This window comes from Rhinolophus ferrumequinum, chromosome 11, assembly GCF_004115265.2.
Source record: "Rhinolophus ferrumequinum isolate MPI-CBG mRhiFer1 chromosome 11, mRhiFer1_v1.p, whole genome shotgun sequence".
Classification (NCBI taxonomy): Eukaryota; Metazoa; Chordata; class Mammalia; order Chiroptera; family Rhinolophidae; genus Rhinolophus; species Rhinolophus ferrumequinum.
In genome coordinates, this window is record NC_046294.1 from 59,404,121 (window position 1) to 59,422,104 (window position 17,984).

The window sequence follows — 17,984 nt, forward strand, 5'->3', positions numbered from 1 at the left end:
ATAAACAAATGCAAAAAAAAAAAAAATGATCACACCCCGCAGCACTCACCAAAGGAAATAAGTAATAGTTAGTGTGCCTTCATTAAAATAAAAGCTCTTACTTGGAAAAACAGACAGACACTCTTGTGGAGAGTAGAGTGAGGGTAGATGACACATTATCTTTCAAATTTCTGAAACTCTCGTTAACATGACTGACGTCAAAGCTGGTAAAGGAGCTAACTAGCATTTACTGATGCCTACTATGTATGTGTCAGATACTGGGTTAAGCAAGCACTTCGGATATGCATGTATTATCCCTTTTTATTGTCAAAAAGACCTTCGAGATTGGAATTGTTATCCTCAGTCCCTAGACAGGAGACTGCAGGAAAGAAAGATCAAGTAGCCTTCCCCAAATCATACAGCTAGTAAGAGGCAGGGGCAGGATGCAAACCCGTATCTCTTGCATACCAAAGCCTGAGCTCCTTCCACTCCCTTGCTTATCTCCTAATAGAAATGTGAACAGCTGCACGCCATAGCTGGCTGGAAAGCCCCGAGGAAGAAGTCACAGTGCCCATTTCTTATCTCTAGAGGTGGTTAGACTGGAAAGAGCCTTGGACGCAATCAAGTCCAATCCCCCAGAAACAGACCTCAGAGATGGGCCTGGATCACTTCCCGAGATCCCAGAGCTGGGAAAGAGGGCTGCCAGTCTCTAACTAAGGTCTCCTCTCTCCCTGGCCATGTTCTTTTCACTGTATGAGGCTGAGGTTTCCCAACTCAGGCATTAATGGTTCCCCACAGAAGTTTGTTGTTCTTATTGTTTCTTTACTAATGAGATTTCTATTCTCACCTGAGTCTAAGAGGAGCTGGAAAAGTCATACCTTTTCCTCTAGCAGATTTACTCAGTGGAAATGCATGAGCTAATGTACAAAATCTGCTTCCACAAAATGCTACAAGAGAATGAGTAAGGAGTGATTAAATCACAGCAAAATTATTTTATTTACAATCAGTGTTCAGTGTCTTGAAACACAAACTCCCACCCAAATATTTATCCCAAGGATAAACATGTCCCCCACGTGTTGCCATAACCGATTCCTGCTGGCACAAAAGCACATCCTAGCACCAGTTTCCAGGATATAAAGGATGACGTCTATAAAAAGGCCTCACAGGACAACGCTTGTGTGGCGACTCCGGTCTTAGAATCCTGAACCTGAGCTTTCTGTTTGGTCTGGATTCAAAGCTAATTTTCTCTCGAAGGAAAAAAAAAAATGTATAAACTCAGTTATGCTGAGACATAACTCAATGATGTCTTGAACAGACATAGCCTCTATTTTCTACAAACTGAGATGCTCAATGGAATAAAAATGAAGTTCTACCTTCAAACAGAACTTCAAAAAAAGAAACCTGAACATTCTTTCAAAGTGAGCTATAAACAGTTTTCCTCTAAGAGTTATGTGGTTCAAAGTCTCTAAGACAGGCAGATAATTGGGACACAGTCTTCTAAGAATGCTTGACACCAGTGGGTGACTGAGGGCAAGGTGTGTTAGGTAAGATGGGAGAGAATTTGAGCGGGTGGAGCTGATGGGAATCCGAACCTACTTCTGGGCATGTGATCTGAATATCTACTGGGAAGAGAGAGTGGACGTGAAACCAGAACCGAGCTTTGGCCTCAAAGAGAAACCTTAGCCACCTATAGGTTTCTGCTCCAGTTTCTACCATTTCCCTACTAGTAAGAAGGTGGTACAGTTACGTGATAACCATTTAAGAGGTCCTTGATTTAAAAAGAAGAGACAACGAAATCAAGACTGTATAACGGTCTTTTGGTGCAGGCCAGACTCCTGCATGGACATTTCCTGGTACATTGGATCTTGTCACAGGGAGTTCAGGCTTGGTGGAGATCCACAGAGCGTTTTAACTTCTGGCATTAAAGGCCACCACAATACGGAAATAACAAGAGTATGGAGTTTCCCAAGCTAAAAGGCCTCTGGGTCTCATTTCCTTGTACTTCAGGGGCCCTGTGTCCCTCAAGCTGCATCTGAATGGGCAACTGCCATGGTCTGCAGAAGGAAGTGTCTGCGGTCCCAGTGTTTGGGGAAATAGCTTTAGTATGTGACTACCATGTGCTCCAGTGACACTCCTTGGGACCACAGGCTTCTTGTCCTGACTGGGCAGGCTTCAACCATCCAGCCCAGTTTGGTTTTGTTAAGGAGCTACTTTACCTCGTCAAGAGATGTCAACACCACCAAAACAGTAATGCTCCAGAGGGACCCAGCGGTCATTTATTCTGATCTTGAATTAATCTCTTTCACCTATTGCAGACCTCAATCTCAACTCTTCTCTGTCTTCTCTTTCTTTCTGCTATGTTATGCTCTCCAACAAGATACACAATCCCGTTCTTCGTGGCTTCCAACACTGGCCCGTCTCCCCATTCAGGTTTTCTCCTCTCCTTCTTGGTTTGGTGCTTCTACCACTGATATTCCAGGATGCACTCCTCCCTTTCAACTCAGACCCCAGGATCTCATCTCTAGGATGTTTCCCTTTCCCCACATACCCCATACTTGAGCATGTAGACCTGAAAGAAAGAAATGGGGAAGAAAGTGTTCCTGACCCCTCAGAGGCTAACATTATCAAGTTTGATAACGGGGGAGCCAATTCAGCGCACATGAACTCGTCTCTGTTTCATTGAGGTCAATGAAAGGCATACATTAGTACATCCCAAAAGAATGAATGTGTAATGTATATTTAAATTAATTACAATTTCTAGTAACTCTTATTTAACTTGAATAGGCTAAACAGCATGTCCCGACACCGAGTAGAAAAGAAGAAAGTTGGAAAAAAGTCTCCTGACTCACTTGACAAGGAAAATGAGAAAGCAACAGTAAAATTAACAAAACCATTTAAGATAGAATTATAACCTGAGAAGCAAAGGAGAGTACTTCAGAAAAGGCTATTTGACCAAAGAGGGCGAATGTGGCACTTTCTGAGTGGGCTGATGGGAACTACACTTCAGAGGCAAAGCCAATGAAGTAAACGCTGCCCCCGTGGACCGGACCGCAGCACCTACGAGTACCTCAGATCTACAAACCATCCGCAGAATGGATGCAAATGTGTTTACAGCCTTCCTTCTTTGAAGCAACAATGTTATGAAATGTTTACAGTGTTAAGAACCCATTATAAAAATTCACTCTTTTCAAGAAGTGAATTAAAGATGACCACTGCAGTTTTACTACACAGAGTAAGTTGCCCAAGATCAAAGACGGGGGAAACCCATGGTGCAAAACCAAAGATCTTTTACAATTCTGCAAGAGCTATAAGACCTACTTACATTTTGGAAAATTTGTTTTAATTATCAGACTTTCTATGATGTCAGTAGCTTCACGACTAGAGTTATATCACGTGACAGATGATCTCAGGCAAATGACACCCAAAAATGTATGAAAACCAAGAGTTGGCTTACTATGGTATTCTTGTTGCTGATTCTATTAAAACTTCATCTCTTTTAAAAATTTCTAATAGCTTTTTACGTAGACAAGCAGCTGATACTGGGTTGAATTAGCCAAGAAAATCATTCCTGCAAGCTTCTGATTTTCTTTTTTCCCTCTCTAGGAGTCATTGTTCATAACACAAGCCAGGACTCAGCAAAGAGACAGGCAAGCTAAAGTTCAATCCAATGGTGAAAGTGACAACACTTTGCCCATGGAGGGCCAAGTTTGTGAAACGTTCATATTGCATGAACTTCAAATCCTTGTTTCTTTTCCACCTAACTCTTATAAAAAGAGAGGAAGGAAATAAATTTTAAAAAAGGAAGGAAATTCTCATCTAGAAAATATACTTTCTAAACTATGAACATTCTTTCTATGTTCAATGGAAAGAGTTATCAGTTTTCCATGAAACTGAGGGAAAACCTAGAAAAAGAAAGAAGTCCCTTGAGCTCCTATGGGTATGAAAATAGTCTCACCAGGTCTTTGTGATGGGGGCAGTGAAACCAGTTACTGCATGGAAGAGTGGGTAATGTCCCCATAATGACAAAAATGCCAGCTAATGTGACCATGCACTCTTCACTTTGAGAAATAAAATGTGTATCTCCACTGTGAAATATAAAATTAATACCAGAGTGTTGCTTTGTGCGAACAGAACCAGAACAAATATGGTTAGGTAGATAAAGACCAATGATACCAATATTCACAATAAAATACTTCAAATAAAGACAGTCCAAGTCAGTAAGTCCTCATATTTTCACCAGTACCAAAATACTCCTTAAGGAATGTCATGTTTAGAAAAATCTTGCATTTGTAAAAATTAATTTATTTTTCAATGTCTAAGACACACACAACTGCCAAGCAGAATTTCTGATACTTGCATGCGATAAACGGTATTAATAGTTTTACTTTGTTTAATTCTAGGCAAACACTAAGGAATGCAACGTCCTGGTCAAGCTGTGTAAATTTATGATGGATAAGTATAAGGTTTCCATTAGATCTTTTCTGAATATTGACACTAAATCTTGAACTCCTATTACTGCTAGTATGGAGCCCAAGGAATTCTGGGACAAAAATCTCTGCTTCCTTAACACTTCTCACATCTGTGTCTACCTCACCACTGGCCATACCAGGTCCTCCTCATCTCCCTTATGGGAACTGAATTTCTTCTTAACCAGTCTCCCTGACTCAGCTCCTGTCCCTTCCATGGGACCAGAGTGATCTGTCTACAGCTAGAACCCCATAGTCACCTTCCAGTGTCCCCCTTACCTTCAGGACGAAGGTCAAACTCTTCACACAGGCAGAAAGCAGCCCCAGACCCCCACCCATGTCTGACCCCTGCCTTGCTCTCCAGCCTCATCACTCCCCATACTCTGTCCTCCTTCAGACTCACTCACAGCTCCTCATATCCACGCAGTTTTGCTATATTTGCTTGAAACGTCTTCCTCCCACCTTGTCTGCCCAGGGAATCCCTACATATCATTTAGGTCTTAGCACGGACACACGAAGAAAAATAAGTAGTTACCTCAAGAAAGAGGTCAGAGTAGAAGCTCCTTTTTCTATATGCAACACATTAGTTATATAATTTAATGTAAGGATCAAAGGTCACCCACTTTCAGAAACCTCACCTTTTTTTCTCCCCACCAGGGTAAAAATTACTTGGACATCATTAATAACATACTTTTAATATAATATAAAACCTATTATATTGCATTACGTTTATGAGCTTGCAAGTCCGTCTTTTCTTCTGAATGCTAAGTTCCTTGAAAGTAAGGACGTGACTGATTCCTCTCTTTATTTTTCAAACCCAGCACAGTGCCTGGAACGCAGTAGGTGCTCAATAGATACCTGTTGAAGAAACTAGTGAACAGTCTCAGGGAATCTGGATTGAGGCTTGCTACTGCCCCTTACTCTCTGGGAGACCATGAGCAACTCCCTCGAGCTCTCTGGGCCCCAGTGTCCCCCCATGGAAACAAAGGTAATAATGCCTGCTTCACAAAGTTTTTGTGGGGCTCAAATGAGATCACCAATTGAGAAGCATGTCATAAGCTCCAAAGGCAAAACACAAACATTCTATTTCCTCATTATTATGAGATATGCTGAGGAAAGATAGAAAGTAATTGCAATAAACAGTGGTGGTAGCTGCGTGAAGGTGGGAGTCATGGACAGGGAAAAATACAGACCGAGTGCTGGTGACTCTGAAGGAGAAAGGCGCAGGGGACACTGTCGTGTCTGTTCTACCTTCAAACTCTATTTCCAGTTCAACCCTTCTCTCCTCTGCCTTGCCACCCTCCCCATCCCAGCCTCAACCTTCTCACTCTGCCATTGCTGTAGAAGCCTCTAACGGGTTCTTCTGCTTCTACTCTTGCCCCTCTCCAATCTGTTCTCCACATGGGAGCCAGAGACAGCTTTCATTAATGTAAATCAGACCTCATCATTTCCTTGCTTAGAACTATTTAATAGAGTCCTGTTTTTCAGTGGATGAGACCTAGCCCACATCCAGTGGACTCCAAGGACCTACGTGGTATTGAGAGCCCTGAGCAATCTCCACCCTGCGCGTAGGCAACTCTCCCCTGGCTCCTCACACTCCTATTGACTGCCTGTTTGTTGTCAGTCCCCAGAACCTGCCATGCCAAGCTGCCTGTTGCCTCCAGGCTCTGCATGTGCTGTTCTCTCTTCCTGAAACTCTTACCTGGCTTTTCTTCCTGCTGGCTCCTTTTTTTAAGTCTCTTCTCAAATATCATCTCTTAAGAGGTCTTCCCTTACAATTGAAGTAAACTCTCTGTTATTCTCTCACACTGGACCCTGTTTATTTCTTCTCTATCACTGATAACCATCTGTATAATTTTGTTTGTTTACTTAGTTACTGTTTTGCTCACTAAATTATATACTCAGTAAGGAGAAGGATCATAGCCGTCATGTTTATTTACTATGTTATTCCCAACACCTACCAGTGCCTGGTAGAGAGTAGGTGCTCAATAAAAATTTGACGATTGGATGAATGGACAGATGGACAAACAAATGAACAGATGGACGGATGGATGGATGGTAAGATGGGGACGTCAGGGAAGTAACTAAAGAAGAGATGAAATCCAGGTCAAGAAAGCAGAACTCTGTAAGGTGACAAGGTCTACTTAGGTTGGCAGTCCTTAGTAGCCTAGGGCTACCATGAAGACCCTTGGGATGTCTTGTGTAGAAATCTATAAGGCAGAGGAGGCCATGGAAACAGGAGACAAGAGAACTGTATGCAAAATTTACCTTCTCTACAAGTTCTTCTCTGCTTGGGACTAATTTTATATATATATATATATATATATATATATATATATATATATATATATATATATATATATATATAATCAGAGTGCCTGAATGGTAGGCATTATATAAGTGTTTATTATTATTATATCTAATATTATTATTCCAGCAATTATGAGTGCCAGAGGAGGCAGGTGACTCCCAGAGGAGGCAGTTGACTGGTAGAAGGTCACAGAACATTTAACAGCACAGTTAACTGAAGAACAGCTGAGGCTGCTCAAGAGCCTGCCACCCTGCAGCCGAGGCTGCTTACTGGAGACAGGCCCTCCTTCTGCTGGGTAGGCCCTCCCTCCTGGCACCACCTGGTTGGCTGCCCACCAGAACGCATGCCATCATCTCCCACAGGCATGGCCAGGCAGCTTCTGAGGCGTCTCAGACGTGAGGAGACGCTGCTGCCAACTCTTGGAGTGTGAGTACAGGGGAAATCTTTCAACTCTGACGGGCAGATTACAAAGCCTCTTTCTAAAAATGGCTGTTAATAGGTTTTTCTCCACACCATCTATCTTTACTCCCGCTTTATCAGGTGGCAACTGCATTGCTAGTCAAACTGTCCTGTGACCCGAAATGATTTCACCAGTCAAAACAAATAATTATGGGATAGAAGAGACCAAATATAAAAGAGATAAGAAGGGAGAGTATGACACGAGGGCTGAGCTTTCTGTCAAATGGTTTGTGGACTGTCTTCAAGATCATGTTACTGCAGAGAAAAAATAGAAAGCCTGAAAGGAAAATGGGAGTCAGGAGCATGTCCATTCATCAGAAACTGACACATAAGGACTGACAGCAGGAGCTGCATTAGCAGAGGTTTGGGTTGGCAACATACGACAATGTTTAATATTAAAGCATCTCCTTTCTATGGAGAGACTGTAATATGAGGTCAGACAATTAAGTTCGCGAACTCATCCTAGAAAAAGTGCTACATACCTCATTGCTGAATATCACTAGAGTCACGTTCGAAGTTCTCCCCTTGGGAAGCTATGCACTGACGTCAGCACTTAGTCCACCCTTCAAAACAATTTTGGAACTCTTTTTCTGGAATGGCCATCAGAGCTGTCGTCGTATTACCCTTGGTGTCCTGAATGTCATTAAAATGTCTTCCTTTCAATATTTCCTTTATCTTCAGGTAAAGAAAGAAGTCATCAGGGGGCCAGACCAGGTGAGTAGGAGGGTTTTCCAATACAGTTATTTGTTTACTGGCTAAAAACTCCCTCACAGACAGTGCTGTGTGAGCTGGTATGTTGTCGTGATGCAAGAGCCATGAATTGTTGGTGAAAAGTTCAGATTGTTTTCATCTAACTTTTCACGCAGTCTTTTCAGCACTTCCCAATAGTAAACTTGGTTAACTGTCCAGTTGATACAAATTCATAATGAATAATCCCTCTGATATCAAAAAAGTTTAGCAGCATTGTTGTAACAAGTTTGCAAATTGTCAGACTTCGTATAAAATATACTGCAAAAGGTTTTGGCATTGAATTAAATAAGTTAAGGTACAGAAACTGCTTAAAACAATTCTTGGCACATTTTAGGTCCTAAAAAAAACCTGCTAGCTCTTATATTATTACTTGAATTCCCTCCAGCAGGCATTCCACTCCTGAAGGAAATTCAGTATAGCAGGAATCTGGGTTGGAATCCCCAATATCTCCTTCAGATACTAGAGGAAGAGGAGATGGAGGCTGTCTACCGTGAGAGAAGAACCAGCTCCACTTTAGTTGTGAGGGTACCTGGCAGTCTGTCTCCTACTGGGGAAGTCACCGGACAGATCAGTAACTCAGAAGGGATGTCTTCTTGTGCAGGCATCAGCTCCCTTTTTCTGTTTTGTGAAAGAACCAAGCAAAACAAAACAGAGGAACTAAGAGACTCTGCCTTTTCCAGACGTTCACACTGTAGAGGAGTATGTGTCAGGTCCAATTAATTATGGGTTCCATGTAGATCTACCACCAAACAACAATACAGAACCCAGACAAAACGCTTTCCAAAAATCATATTCTCAAGTTGCTCATCATTGAACGCTATCCCCTATGGTCCCTCTAGCTCTCAATATCACTTTTAAAAGTAAATGCAGCTTTGATTTTTCTCGTATTCAAGTTCCTCAAAAGCTGATGATCTTTCCATCAAAACTCCCTCTCCTCAAATGACAAAGTACGTTTTACTCTTTACTGTGTCCTTTTGGTAAGAGCTGTGTTTTAACCAGGCTGCCAAGCAACCATTTGGGTACAGAATGAATGCATGCTTTTAACCGCTGACCTCAGCACCCCCAAAGTAGGATAGCCCTCAGATTTTCATCACACAATCATAGAGCATCTTTTGTGCTCTGCATCAGAGAGGCAGTCAGACATCACCCCAAAGGATTTCCCAATGTACTTTCTACACATCAAAGTGAAGGTTTGGAGGCTGACTATAATCTATGCCTTTGCAAACAAAAGCGCTGCACATTAGTGACCCCTTTGCAATGGTCACATGAATCAAAAGGCCTTTCCCCCCTCTCACTATGACACTGGCATTTGCAGAGAAGAGGGTAGATGATGAAAGAAAACTTTGGGAGAAATGACAAAAATGCAAAGTAAAATAAAGCCATACCCCCCAGAGCCTACAAAGGCCTGAGAGAAACTGAAAGAGGGAGAGTAGAGATGAGTCTGGAAAAGTGTCCACAGAAACAGAGAGAGTCCAGACTCAGATTCGCGTCGATTCCAGTTGGCCCAACTCTGAGTCAGACAACAGGTATTTCTGTATGGGATCTGCCCTCTGAGCTGCTGCTTACATAATCTAGATGTTGTTTACAACTGCTTAGAACAGGCTGCAGGCTCCTACGTTAACAGTTTATTACATGAATCTGAACATCTCACCTCTAGAAGATACACCTAATTAAATACAGGCAAACCTGGCAATAAAACTATTTTAGAGGTATTTCCACAGGAGAAGAATGCCACCCCTGTGTGACAGAGGGGTCAACTCCCCAAAGTTGGTCTGAAGGCTATTTACTCGGCTCTAGAAACTTAATTCACAACATACACTGTAACCTAAAATTGAAAAGACAATGGAGCGTTAAAGAAAATGATATAGAGAGGAAATAAATCTCCCATAATCCCACTGCCTTCACACAATCAGATGCACACATTTATTTCCAAGTCTTTCTACAGAGTTACATCTTTTTTACGGTAACACTCATAGTTATAGATTCCCCTCAGTATTTTTCATTTTGAATTAAGCATTCATAAACATAAGACAGCATTTCTGAAATCTTCATAAGATCACACAAATGCTAATGTAACACATAATATAGTTTCTTTGGAGATCAATTCAACTATTTATAGCAACATGTTTATGAGGAAATACTCTCTGAATATCAACTTCGGGTTCCAGGAGTAGCAAACCTCCCTGCTGCGCTTTGGTCATCCCATCCTACACTTCCTTGCTTTTCCTGACCCTTGGTTGCTAAGGTGATTCTTGGTATAGTGTCTTCGTCGACTTGGGCTGCTATAATAAAATCCCGTAGACTGGATGGCGGGAACAACAGAAATGTATTTCTTGCAGTTCTGAAAGCTGGAAACCCAAGATCAAGGTGCTGCCCGATTCAGTTCCTGGTGAAGGCCGTCATGCTGGCTTGCAGATGGCCATTTTCTCCCGATATTCTCACATGGCAGACAGGAAGAGGGGGTTCTCTCCTGCCTCTTTTATAAGGCACTAACCCCACCAGGAGGGCTCCACCCTCATGATCCAATTACCTCCCAAAGGCCCTACCTCCAAATACCATCACACTGGGGGTGAGGGCTTCCACATATGCATTGGAGGGGCACCCTCAGTCCATAACATGGTTTCCCTTGTCTGTAGTAGGGGTCCTTCAGGAAGGGGGAATTAGCAGTTCAGAGCAGGCATGGGGGCCCCCAGGACTCAAAGCAGAGGGTGAGAGTAGACTCTGGTTTACTCCCTACATATCCTCCTGTTGTAGTTTGTTTTCTGTGGGCATCATCTTCCATCTCTGGTTCCAAGTTGCCACCTATGTCTGCTAAATAGGGCCTCTTTCTTCCCCAAGCTTGATTTAATGCTGGTAAAACTGGAAATAACAAAGTGCGAGCATGTTTGAGTTGTGCTTCTCCAGTCGTCACCCTAAAGTGGACCTCTGGGCACACAAACGGCTCATGGGAGATTTACCCACACGTTAGATATAGGTGATTCTGGGCATATCCACATCACAGAGGGGGACACTCGGGGAAGGGAGGCACCAGGGTGAAAGAGGAGGGTGAAAGGAAGGGCTGAGAGAAGGAGCCTCAGAAGATGTCTCTCTGAATGTGTCATTCATTCAATAACCGTTTACCGATTGCCAACTATGGACCAGCCACTGTTCTAAGTCCATCAGATACATCAATGAACAGACAGAAATCCCTGCCTACATGGAGCTTACAGTACAGTGGGGAAATACAAACAATAAACAAGAGACACAGTAAGTAAGGAAATTAAACAATATGTCAGGAAGTATCAAATACTAGGGGGTGGGAAGTAGATCCTACTAAGGGTGACCAAGAAGGTGGAAAGGACTGTTTATGACTTTATATGGGGTGGTCCAAGCAAGTCTTATCAAGAATGTGAGAAGCCTTGAAGAAGATGAGGAGTTGACCACGTGGCTATTTAGGGGATAGGTGTCGTAGGAAGACAAAACGGCCAGCGCAAAGACTCTACACAGGAGTATGCTTAGAGTGTTGTAGGAACACGGAGGAGGCCAGAATGGCGTGGGCAGCAAGTGAGGCTGAGGAGCAGAAAAGATGGGGTCCGAGAGGGTCAAATCATGTAAGGCTTTGGAAGGACTCTGACTTCGCAGGATTTTGAGCAGAAGAGTGATGTGATCAGACTTAGTTTTGAAAGGATTATGCTGGCTATTGTGTGGAGAAAAAAACAAGAAAAACACAAGTGGAAACAAGGAGACCAGCTTGGAGGCTGCTGCAGTCATCCAGCAGAGAAATGTTTGTAGCTTGGGTCAGGGTGGGACCCGTGGTGAGCAGGGCTTGGATTCCAAGATCCAAGAGCAACAGAATTATCTGATGGATTGGATACGGGGCCTGAAAAAGAGAGGTTCAGGATATGTGCAAGGGTTTAGGCTCTCCTGGTGTGGTTAACAGTCACAGAGGAGGGGGTGGAAAGGAACACGGCTGGAAGTTGGGAGACCAGTGAGAAGGTTTCTGCATAATCTAGACATGAGATGATGAAGGAGCGAATAAGGCTGGTGGTAGTGGGGGTGTAGAGAAATGCATGGATTCTAAAGGTCGGGGTAAAGTTGACCATAAAAAAATTAAAGTTTCAGATAAGCATCTGTGGCAGTTTCCCAGTATCCATTCTCTCCCTCTTAGTGTGTAGAAGTTTTAGCTAAATACATGTAATCCCACTAGAGATTACATTTCCCAGGTTCTCTGGCAGCTAGGTGTGGCATACAAGCAAGTTCTGGCCAATTGGATGTGAATGGAAGTGATATTTGCAATGTCCAATTTGTGCCCTTCAAAGACATTTCTCCTTGCCTCCGGCTTCTATGGAATTGACGGTAGAGGCTAGAGCAGATACCTTGGCCCATGATATGTAAATGCACCCTGAGAATGGCAAAGCAACAAAATCCAGCCACATACCAACCTGCGACTGCCTACCCAGACTTGTTTATAAGAGAGAAACACATCTCTATCTTTTTGAGCTTCTGTATTTGGTGTGCATGCTGTTACAGTTGCCTAATCTTTAGCCTAACTAATACAAGTTCTTTTAGCTGTTCCAAGCACAAAGCCCTAACACCAAATGTTATCAAACCCATAAAGCCAGGACACTATTCAACAGGAAAGGGTTTAATTCCAACCTGCCTCTGCTTGTCTGTTCTTAAAATATCTGAACAGTATTTGAGCTTCAATGCCCTGAGTCACTGCACAAAAAGTTCAAGTCTAGAGTAAACTGCTGCGTATGGAGCTAATGGTTACTTAATAATCCATTACTTCTTTTTCGATCACAGAGGCCCAATTCAACATCACATCACATTATTCATTCAATAACCGTTTACCGATTGCCAACTATGGACCAGCCACTGTTCTAAGTCCATCAGATACATCAATGAACAGACAGAAATCCCTGCCTACATGGAGCTTACAGTACAGTGGGGAAATACAAACAATAAACAAGAGACACAGTAAGTAAGGAAATTAAACAATATGTCAGGAAGTATCAAATACTAGGGGGTGGGAAGTAGATCCTACTAAGGGTGACCAAGAAGGTGGATATGTCTTCTCAGGAAGACATATCATGTTATCCATCTTTGGGGCAGAAAACAGCATCACTAACAAACTTCTAATTCTCCATACAACCCAGCCATCATCTTCTGATTGATCGATGAGCCAAGTGTGTGATGACAGACTCCCCCCACCAAAAGGAGACAAGATCAAGTTCTAAGCTGGCACTGAACAAAAACATATACTTTCATCAAAGGCAATTCCTAACCATGTGGGAGTCTAATAAATCACCACTGAATACAGAAGGGGTTAACCTGAAACCTGTGAAGCCTCAGACATGCAGCCAACCCTGCAGCGCTGGCCACCAAGCCTTTATATCTTCACTGAGTAAACACATGGGCAGGTGGTCACCTGTGTTGCTTTGTGCTTTCTGGGGGCCCTACTACACGAAACGCGCTGGTCCTTAAACACAGTGATTTGACTAAGCACCCTTTTCGTTCCTCCCCCCCTCCCCCAACTGTCAAGCTCAAGAGGAAAAAAATAAAAACAACCTACAGACAAGCAGGTGAAAGGTGAAGGGTCAGTGGAATTTTACGGTAAAAATCGTTGGCATGTGGGTCAAGGGGGGAGGCTGATGCCCTCTGGGAAATCACACACGCTTTCAGTGGAATACCCTGAAGTCTGGGAAGATTTGGGTTAAGTAAGTGCCTTTCCTCCTAATGGGCCATTTGTAGTCATTTCTTTTAGCAACGAGAGCATTAGGCTAACTGCACTGAGGTTAACAAAGTTCAGAGGAAAGGGGTTATGAAATCGATTGAGATCATTTAAAAAGCAAATATTTATTGAGCATCCCAAATCAGACAGAAAGAATGTCATGCAACAAGACAGAGTCTCTGTCCTCAAGGTGCTTAGGGTCTAGTGTGAAAGGCAAACTTACCAGTCATTATAACAGGGTACTTATAACAGTGCCCAAAGGAAACACACACAGAGTGAGGGGACTCACATCCAGTTTGGGGAGTGGGAAACAGGACAGCCCTTCCCCAAAGAGGCTATAGGTAAGTTGAGGCCAGAAACATTTTAAGGGCCCAATTCCTACATTAATAGAATGGGGATGAGATACCTGCCTATGAAGAATCCCCATAAAATGGGGTGATAGTTGCCTGTTTAATATAAGTAAAATATGGCTGATATCTTGTAATGTGTAATCAAAGATTTACTCTGTTGCCACAATCTACATGGACAATAGATCATTACATAAATTTTAGAAGAAAGGCAGAATATTCATAAAAAATGACATAGGAGTCGATGGATTGGTGAATTTGCATCGTTCAGAAAATCTAGACTCCTCGAGGGAATTTGGACCATCGAGTTCCAATTCTGTCGTCATTAAGAATATTTCTAAATCAGCCAAAGCAGATGTGAATGATAATTTTCACTGCTATTCAGTAGACTCAAAATCAGGAGGTGGGCTGCTTCTGCCCATTTCTACAACCAATGCCAATCTCTGGGGAGTCGCTGAACTTTCTCAACCTGTCTCTTCATCTGAAAATCAGATGTTGGATGAAAAGGATGGTTTGCAAAAACATTTTTTAATTACAACGCACAGTGAAAACTGGCATTTTGCCAGGTGACCTGGTACAATACTTATGTTAATTTTAATGCATTTGCTATTTTTTATTCTAGTCTAATCCACTTCTTTAAAATAAAAATGCAGGTTAGACCCCTAGGCTAACTGCATGTCCCACAGTGACTTATATTCTGAGCAGTTCCAGGTAAGATCATCTCTAAAGGCCCTTCCAACCCCGATTCTGAGAATTGTCAACATCATCATTTAATATTTGACGTTTCACAGTTTTTAAAATGATTCCGCAGGGGCTATTTTCCATGATCCTTCCAGCAGTGGGATGACATGGGCAGAGGAGGTCATGAGCTTCATCACAAGTTACCTGGCGCGGGTATGACAGAGCTGGGGCTGGACCCGTCACTGCACAAGAGCAGCCATTTGTAGCTCTTCCTCTCTCAGAGACTCCCACCTCCTGACGACCCTCTGCCCTCAAGCTTCAACTTCAATGCCTCTCCTAATATGTCAAAATTGGGATGCAAATCTAGTGAACACATTCCAAGAAAGCAGTGTTAATTTTCATGTTCATGCCCTTGCTAGATCCTTCAGAAACTACCTCCTGCCGGCCACACTGCATGAAACCAGCCCCTGCCCTGGAGGAGTTCACAGGCTTGCAGGAAAAATATCCACCCACAGACTCACCCACTAAGCACAGCCCCCTTTCAAAACTGCCCTTCTCTTGCTTTCTCAGTGACAAACCCAGTTGTTCTGTTTAACTCAGCAAGTGTCCCCATTTGGCTGATGGACAGCGCCAAGCTTCAAGCCTTCCTTGGAGACCCCGAGTGCTGGAGGGTCAGCAGGACAGCAAGAGAGTAGCATCCCCAGTGGGAGTGAAGAGCACGTGCAGTGGATCCCAGGCAATAGAGCTTCCCCTTGCTCCCCAAGGGTGAAGGGGGCCACCAACAGGCTCTCCTAGCATCACCCTAGATACCCTCCTCACTCCAAATTGGCGTCAGCTGACTTTAGAGATATAAAAAATTTGTTTTTAACATCATGAAAAGATCAGGTCCCCTTGATTTATGGACAGTGTGCCATTTACATTATTTAGGAGGAAAATTTTACCTCAGGGACTAGGGCCAGGGGCAAGAGTGCTTTTAGGGAGCCATAAGCCTAGGGCTAAAAAAAATAGACATTCAAAGGCTTTCTTTATTGTTTTAACTATTCACAAAGCAATAAGTGTTGATTGGTCATATGCCAGTACTTCTAAGGCAATTATTGTCAAAATGATTGGAGTCTGTAGTGGGAATTTATTGTTTTGCTTTCTGGCATCCATCCCACCTCCGTCTGATGACAGCACACAGACTGACTGTGGGGGAACCACATCCCTTTTATTCTAAACCCGTTGGTGTGGGTGGCCCTACATTAAAGTCTGTCTTATAACTCCAGGGGTGAGCCGAGATCAGATGTGGATTCCAGTGGCAGAGCTGCCAGAACTAACTAGTTGGTGACCTTGGGCAAGTTCCCTTTGTCTTTTTCCTCATCTGTAAAACGAAAGGTTTGAATTAGGATCTCTGATGCCTCTTCAAGGCCTTAAGATTCTACAATTCTAGACTTTCCTGTCCCTGCTCTCAAATTAATCTTTTTCTCAGAATAATAATAATAATCTCAGCTGACATTTGCTCTCACTGGGTGCCAGGTACCTCCATTTTCTCTTTAAATCTCACATTCCTGAGACAATTGTCTCTCTTTTAAAAATAAGGAAGCTTGACTGATAAAGGTTAGAGGACCTGCCCAAGATCAACAGAAGTAGCATGTATCAAGGGGAGATCTGCCCCCAGGTCAGACTGGCCGTGAGAACCTTAACCCAGTCAGTCTATATTGTTCTCACAGAAGAAACTATGCTCTCCGCCTTAGTGGTCAGCTCTTTCTAAGCAGAAGAGGGGTAGGGGAAAAAAAGCCAAACTGAGTTCCATCAAGCCCCTGCAAGGCAAAAATGGAAAACCGTTGGAAGGGCGCCTGGGAGGATCCCTCCCAGGCCCGGGAGGCGGGGCGCCGCCCTCCGCCCGCCACGGGATCCGGGTTTGGACCATCCTACCCTTGGGGACCGTTACCTTGTTGAGATGCGGGTTCCTGGTGACATCGTACCCTCGCTTCTTCAGGGGCACGGGGCGCACAGGGCCAGGCTTGGAGTGGCAACCTCGGGTGGGTGCGGGGGGCGTACAGCGCGGGACGGCTCCGCAGGCCCGGCTGGCCAGGACAGCCAGCCTCGGGCCGGTGCCCAGCGCGGCGCCCATGGTCCTTCCGCAGACCTGGCACCGGGGAGAAACCAAGGTCAGGGGCGCCTTCCGGCCAGGCAGGCCTTACGCGTGCTGCAGGGCACTGGGCCTGAGCCCGCGACACGTCCTCAGGGAAAGGGCAAGGGGGACCCGAAGGGTTAAAGGCGCCAGCCCCGCCCCTCCACGGCGCCACCTGAGCGGCTTTCTCTGCTTGCGGTGCGCGGGCCTTGCCCAGCGCCCGGCAAAGCGAAAGCAAGCCCAGGAAGCAGATTCTGTGCGGGTGACAGCTGCGCCACCCCCGCCCTCATCCCCAAGCAGAAGAAGCTGCTGGGCGGCGAGGAGTCCCCGAACCTCCAGCCCTGCGCGGTGGCTTGCCTCGGCCCCTTCCTTCCCCAGCCCACCTGCACTGCGCCCCAAGGTGATGTCTTCACCTCCCAGCTGCGGGGCCGGCGGGGCGAGGCGCTGCGGGCAGTCGCTACCCTCCTGCCAATGGCTGGACCGCGCGCCAGCGGCCGCGAGAACGCGAGGCTGGTGCGTTCTGGAAAGAGCGGTCCCTGAAACCTTTGTTCCCAGCGCGGGGCTTCCCCTGAGGACGCGCGTGGAGCTCTTCATAATCGCGTGCACGTGCCTCTCCAAAGACAAAATGAAGCTCAGAACGGCCCCAGGAGCCTCCCCATCTTGAGAAGCTGAACGCACCGAGGGGATTTAGCATTTAGGGATCAACATACTCTCCGACGCTCCACTATTCAGGGAAGGCCCCGGCCCCGGGATGGGATTCAGAGTAGAACTCCTCAGACACCCAGGGCTCAGTGTTGTGCTGTGCCGTCCAGTAGAACAACCATTAGCTACACGTGGCTCTGTAAATTTGAATGGAATAATATTTAAAATCCAGTTCCTCAGTCACACTAGCCATATTTCATATGCTCAAGAGCCACTTGCACATAGCTAAGGGATTGGACAGCACAGCCATGGAACATTTCCATCTTTGCAGAAAGTTCTATTGGACATCGCTGATTCAGATCTGGTCCATAGTTACCCAGAGGGCTCCTGGGGACCCCGTGGAGCCTGTCGTGGACTGTAGGGACTAAACAGGGGCCTTGAGGGTCATCTAGTCCTGAATTTAATTTTACACTTTCTTCACACAGTAGCCAAAAGATTCCTTTTGAAAGCAAACACTTCATTA

The 17,984-nt window shown here is 44.5% G+C and overlaps 1 protein-coding gene across 2 annotated transcripts in view; it reads right to left on the reverse strand.

The window, feature by feature from the left end:
• The window catches only part of ME3 (malic enzyme 3), a 175,006-nt gene extending 157,642 nt beyond the window's left edge, over nucleotides 1-17,364 (reverse strand). The window contains exons 1-2 of one of the 2 annotated variants that reach the window (XM_033120709.1): nucleotides 17,203-17,364; nucleotides 16,637-16,834 (exon numbers count right to left, since the gene is read on the reverse strand). In XM_033120709.1, the coding sequence (XP_032976600.1) occupies nucleotides 16,637-16,819 (183 nt within the window). In that variant the 5' untranslated portion in view covers nucleotides 16,820-16,834; nucleotides 17,203-17,364. The remainder of the gene's footprint in view (nucleotides 1-16,636; nucleotides 16,835-17,202) is intronic. The other variant, XM_033120710.1, reaches the window with a different exon arrangement.
• Between the last annotated feature and the right edge of the window lie 620 nt (nucleotides 17,365-17,984).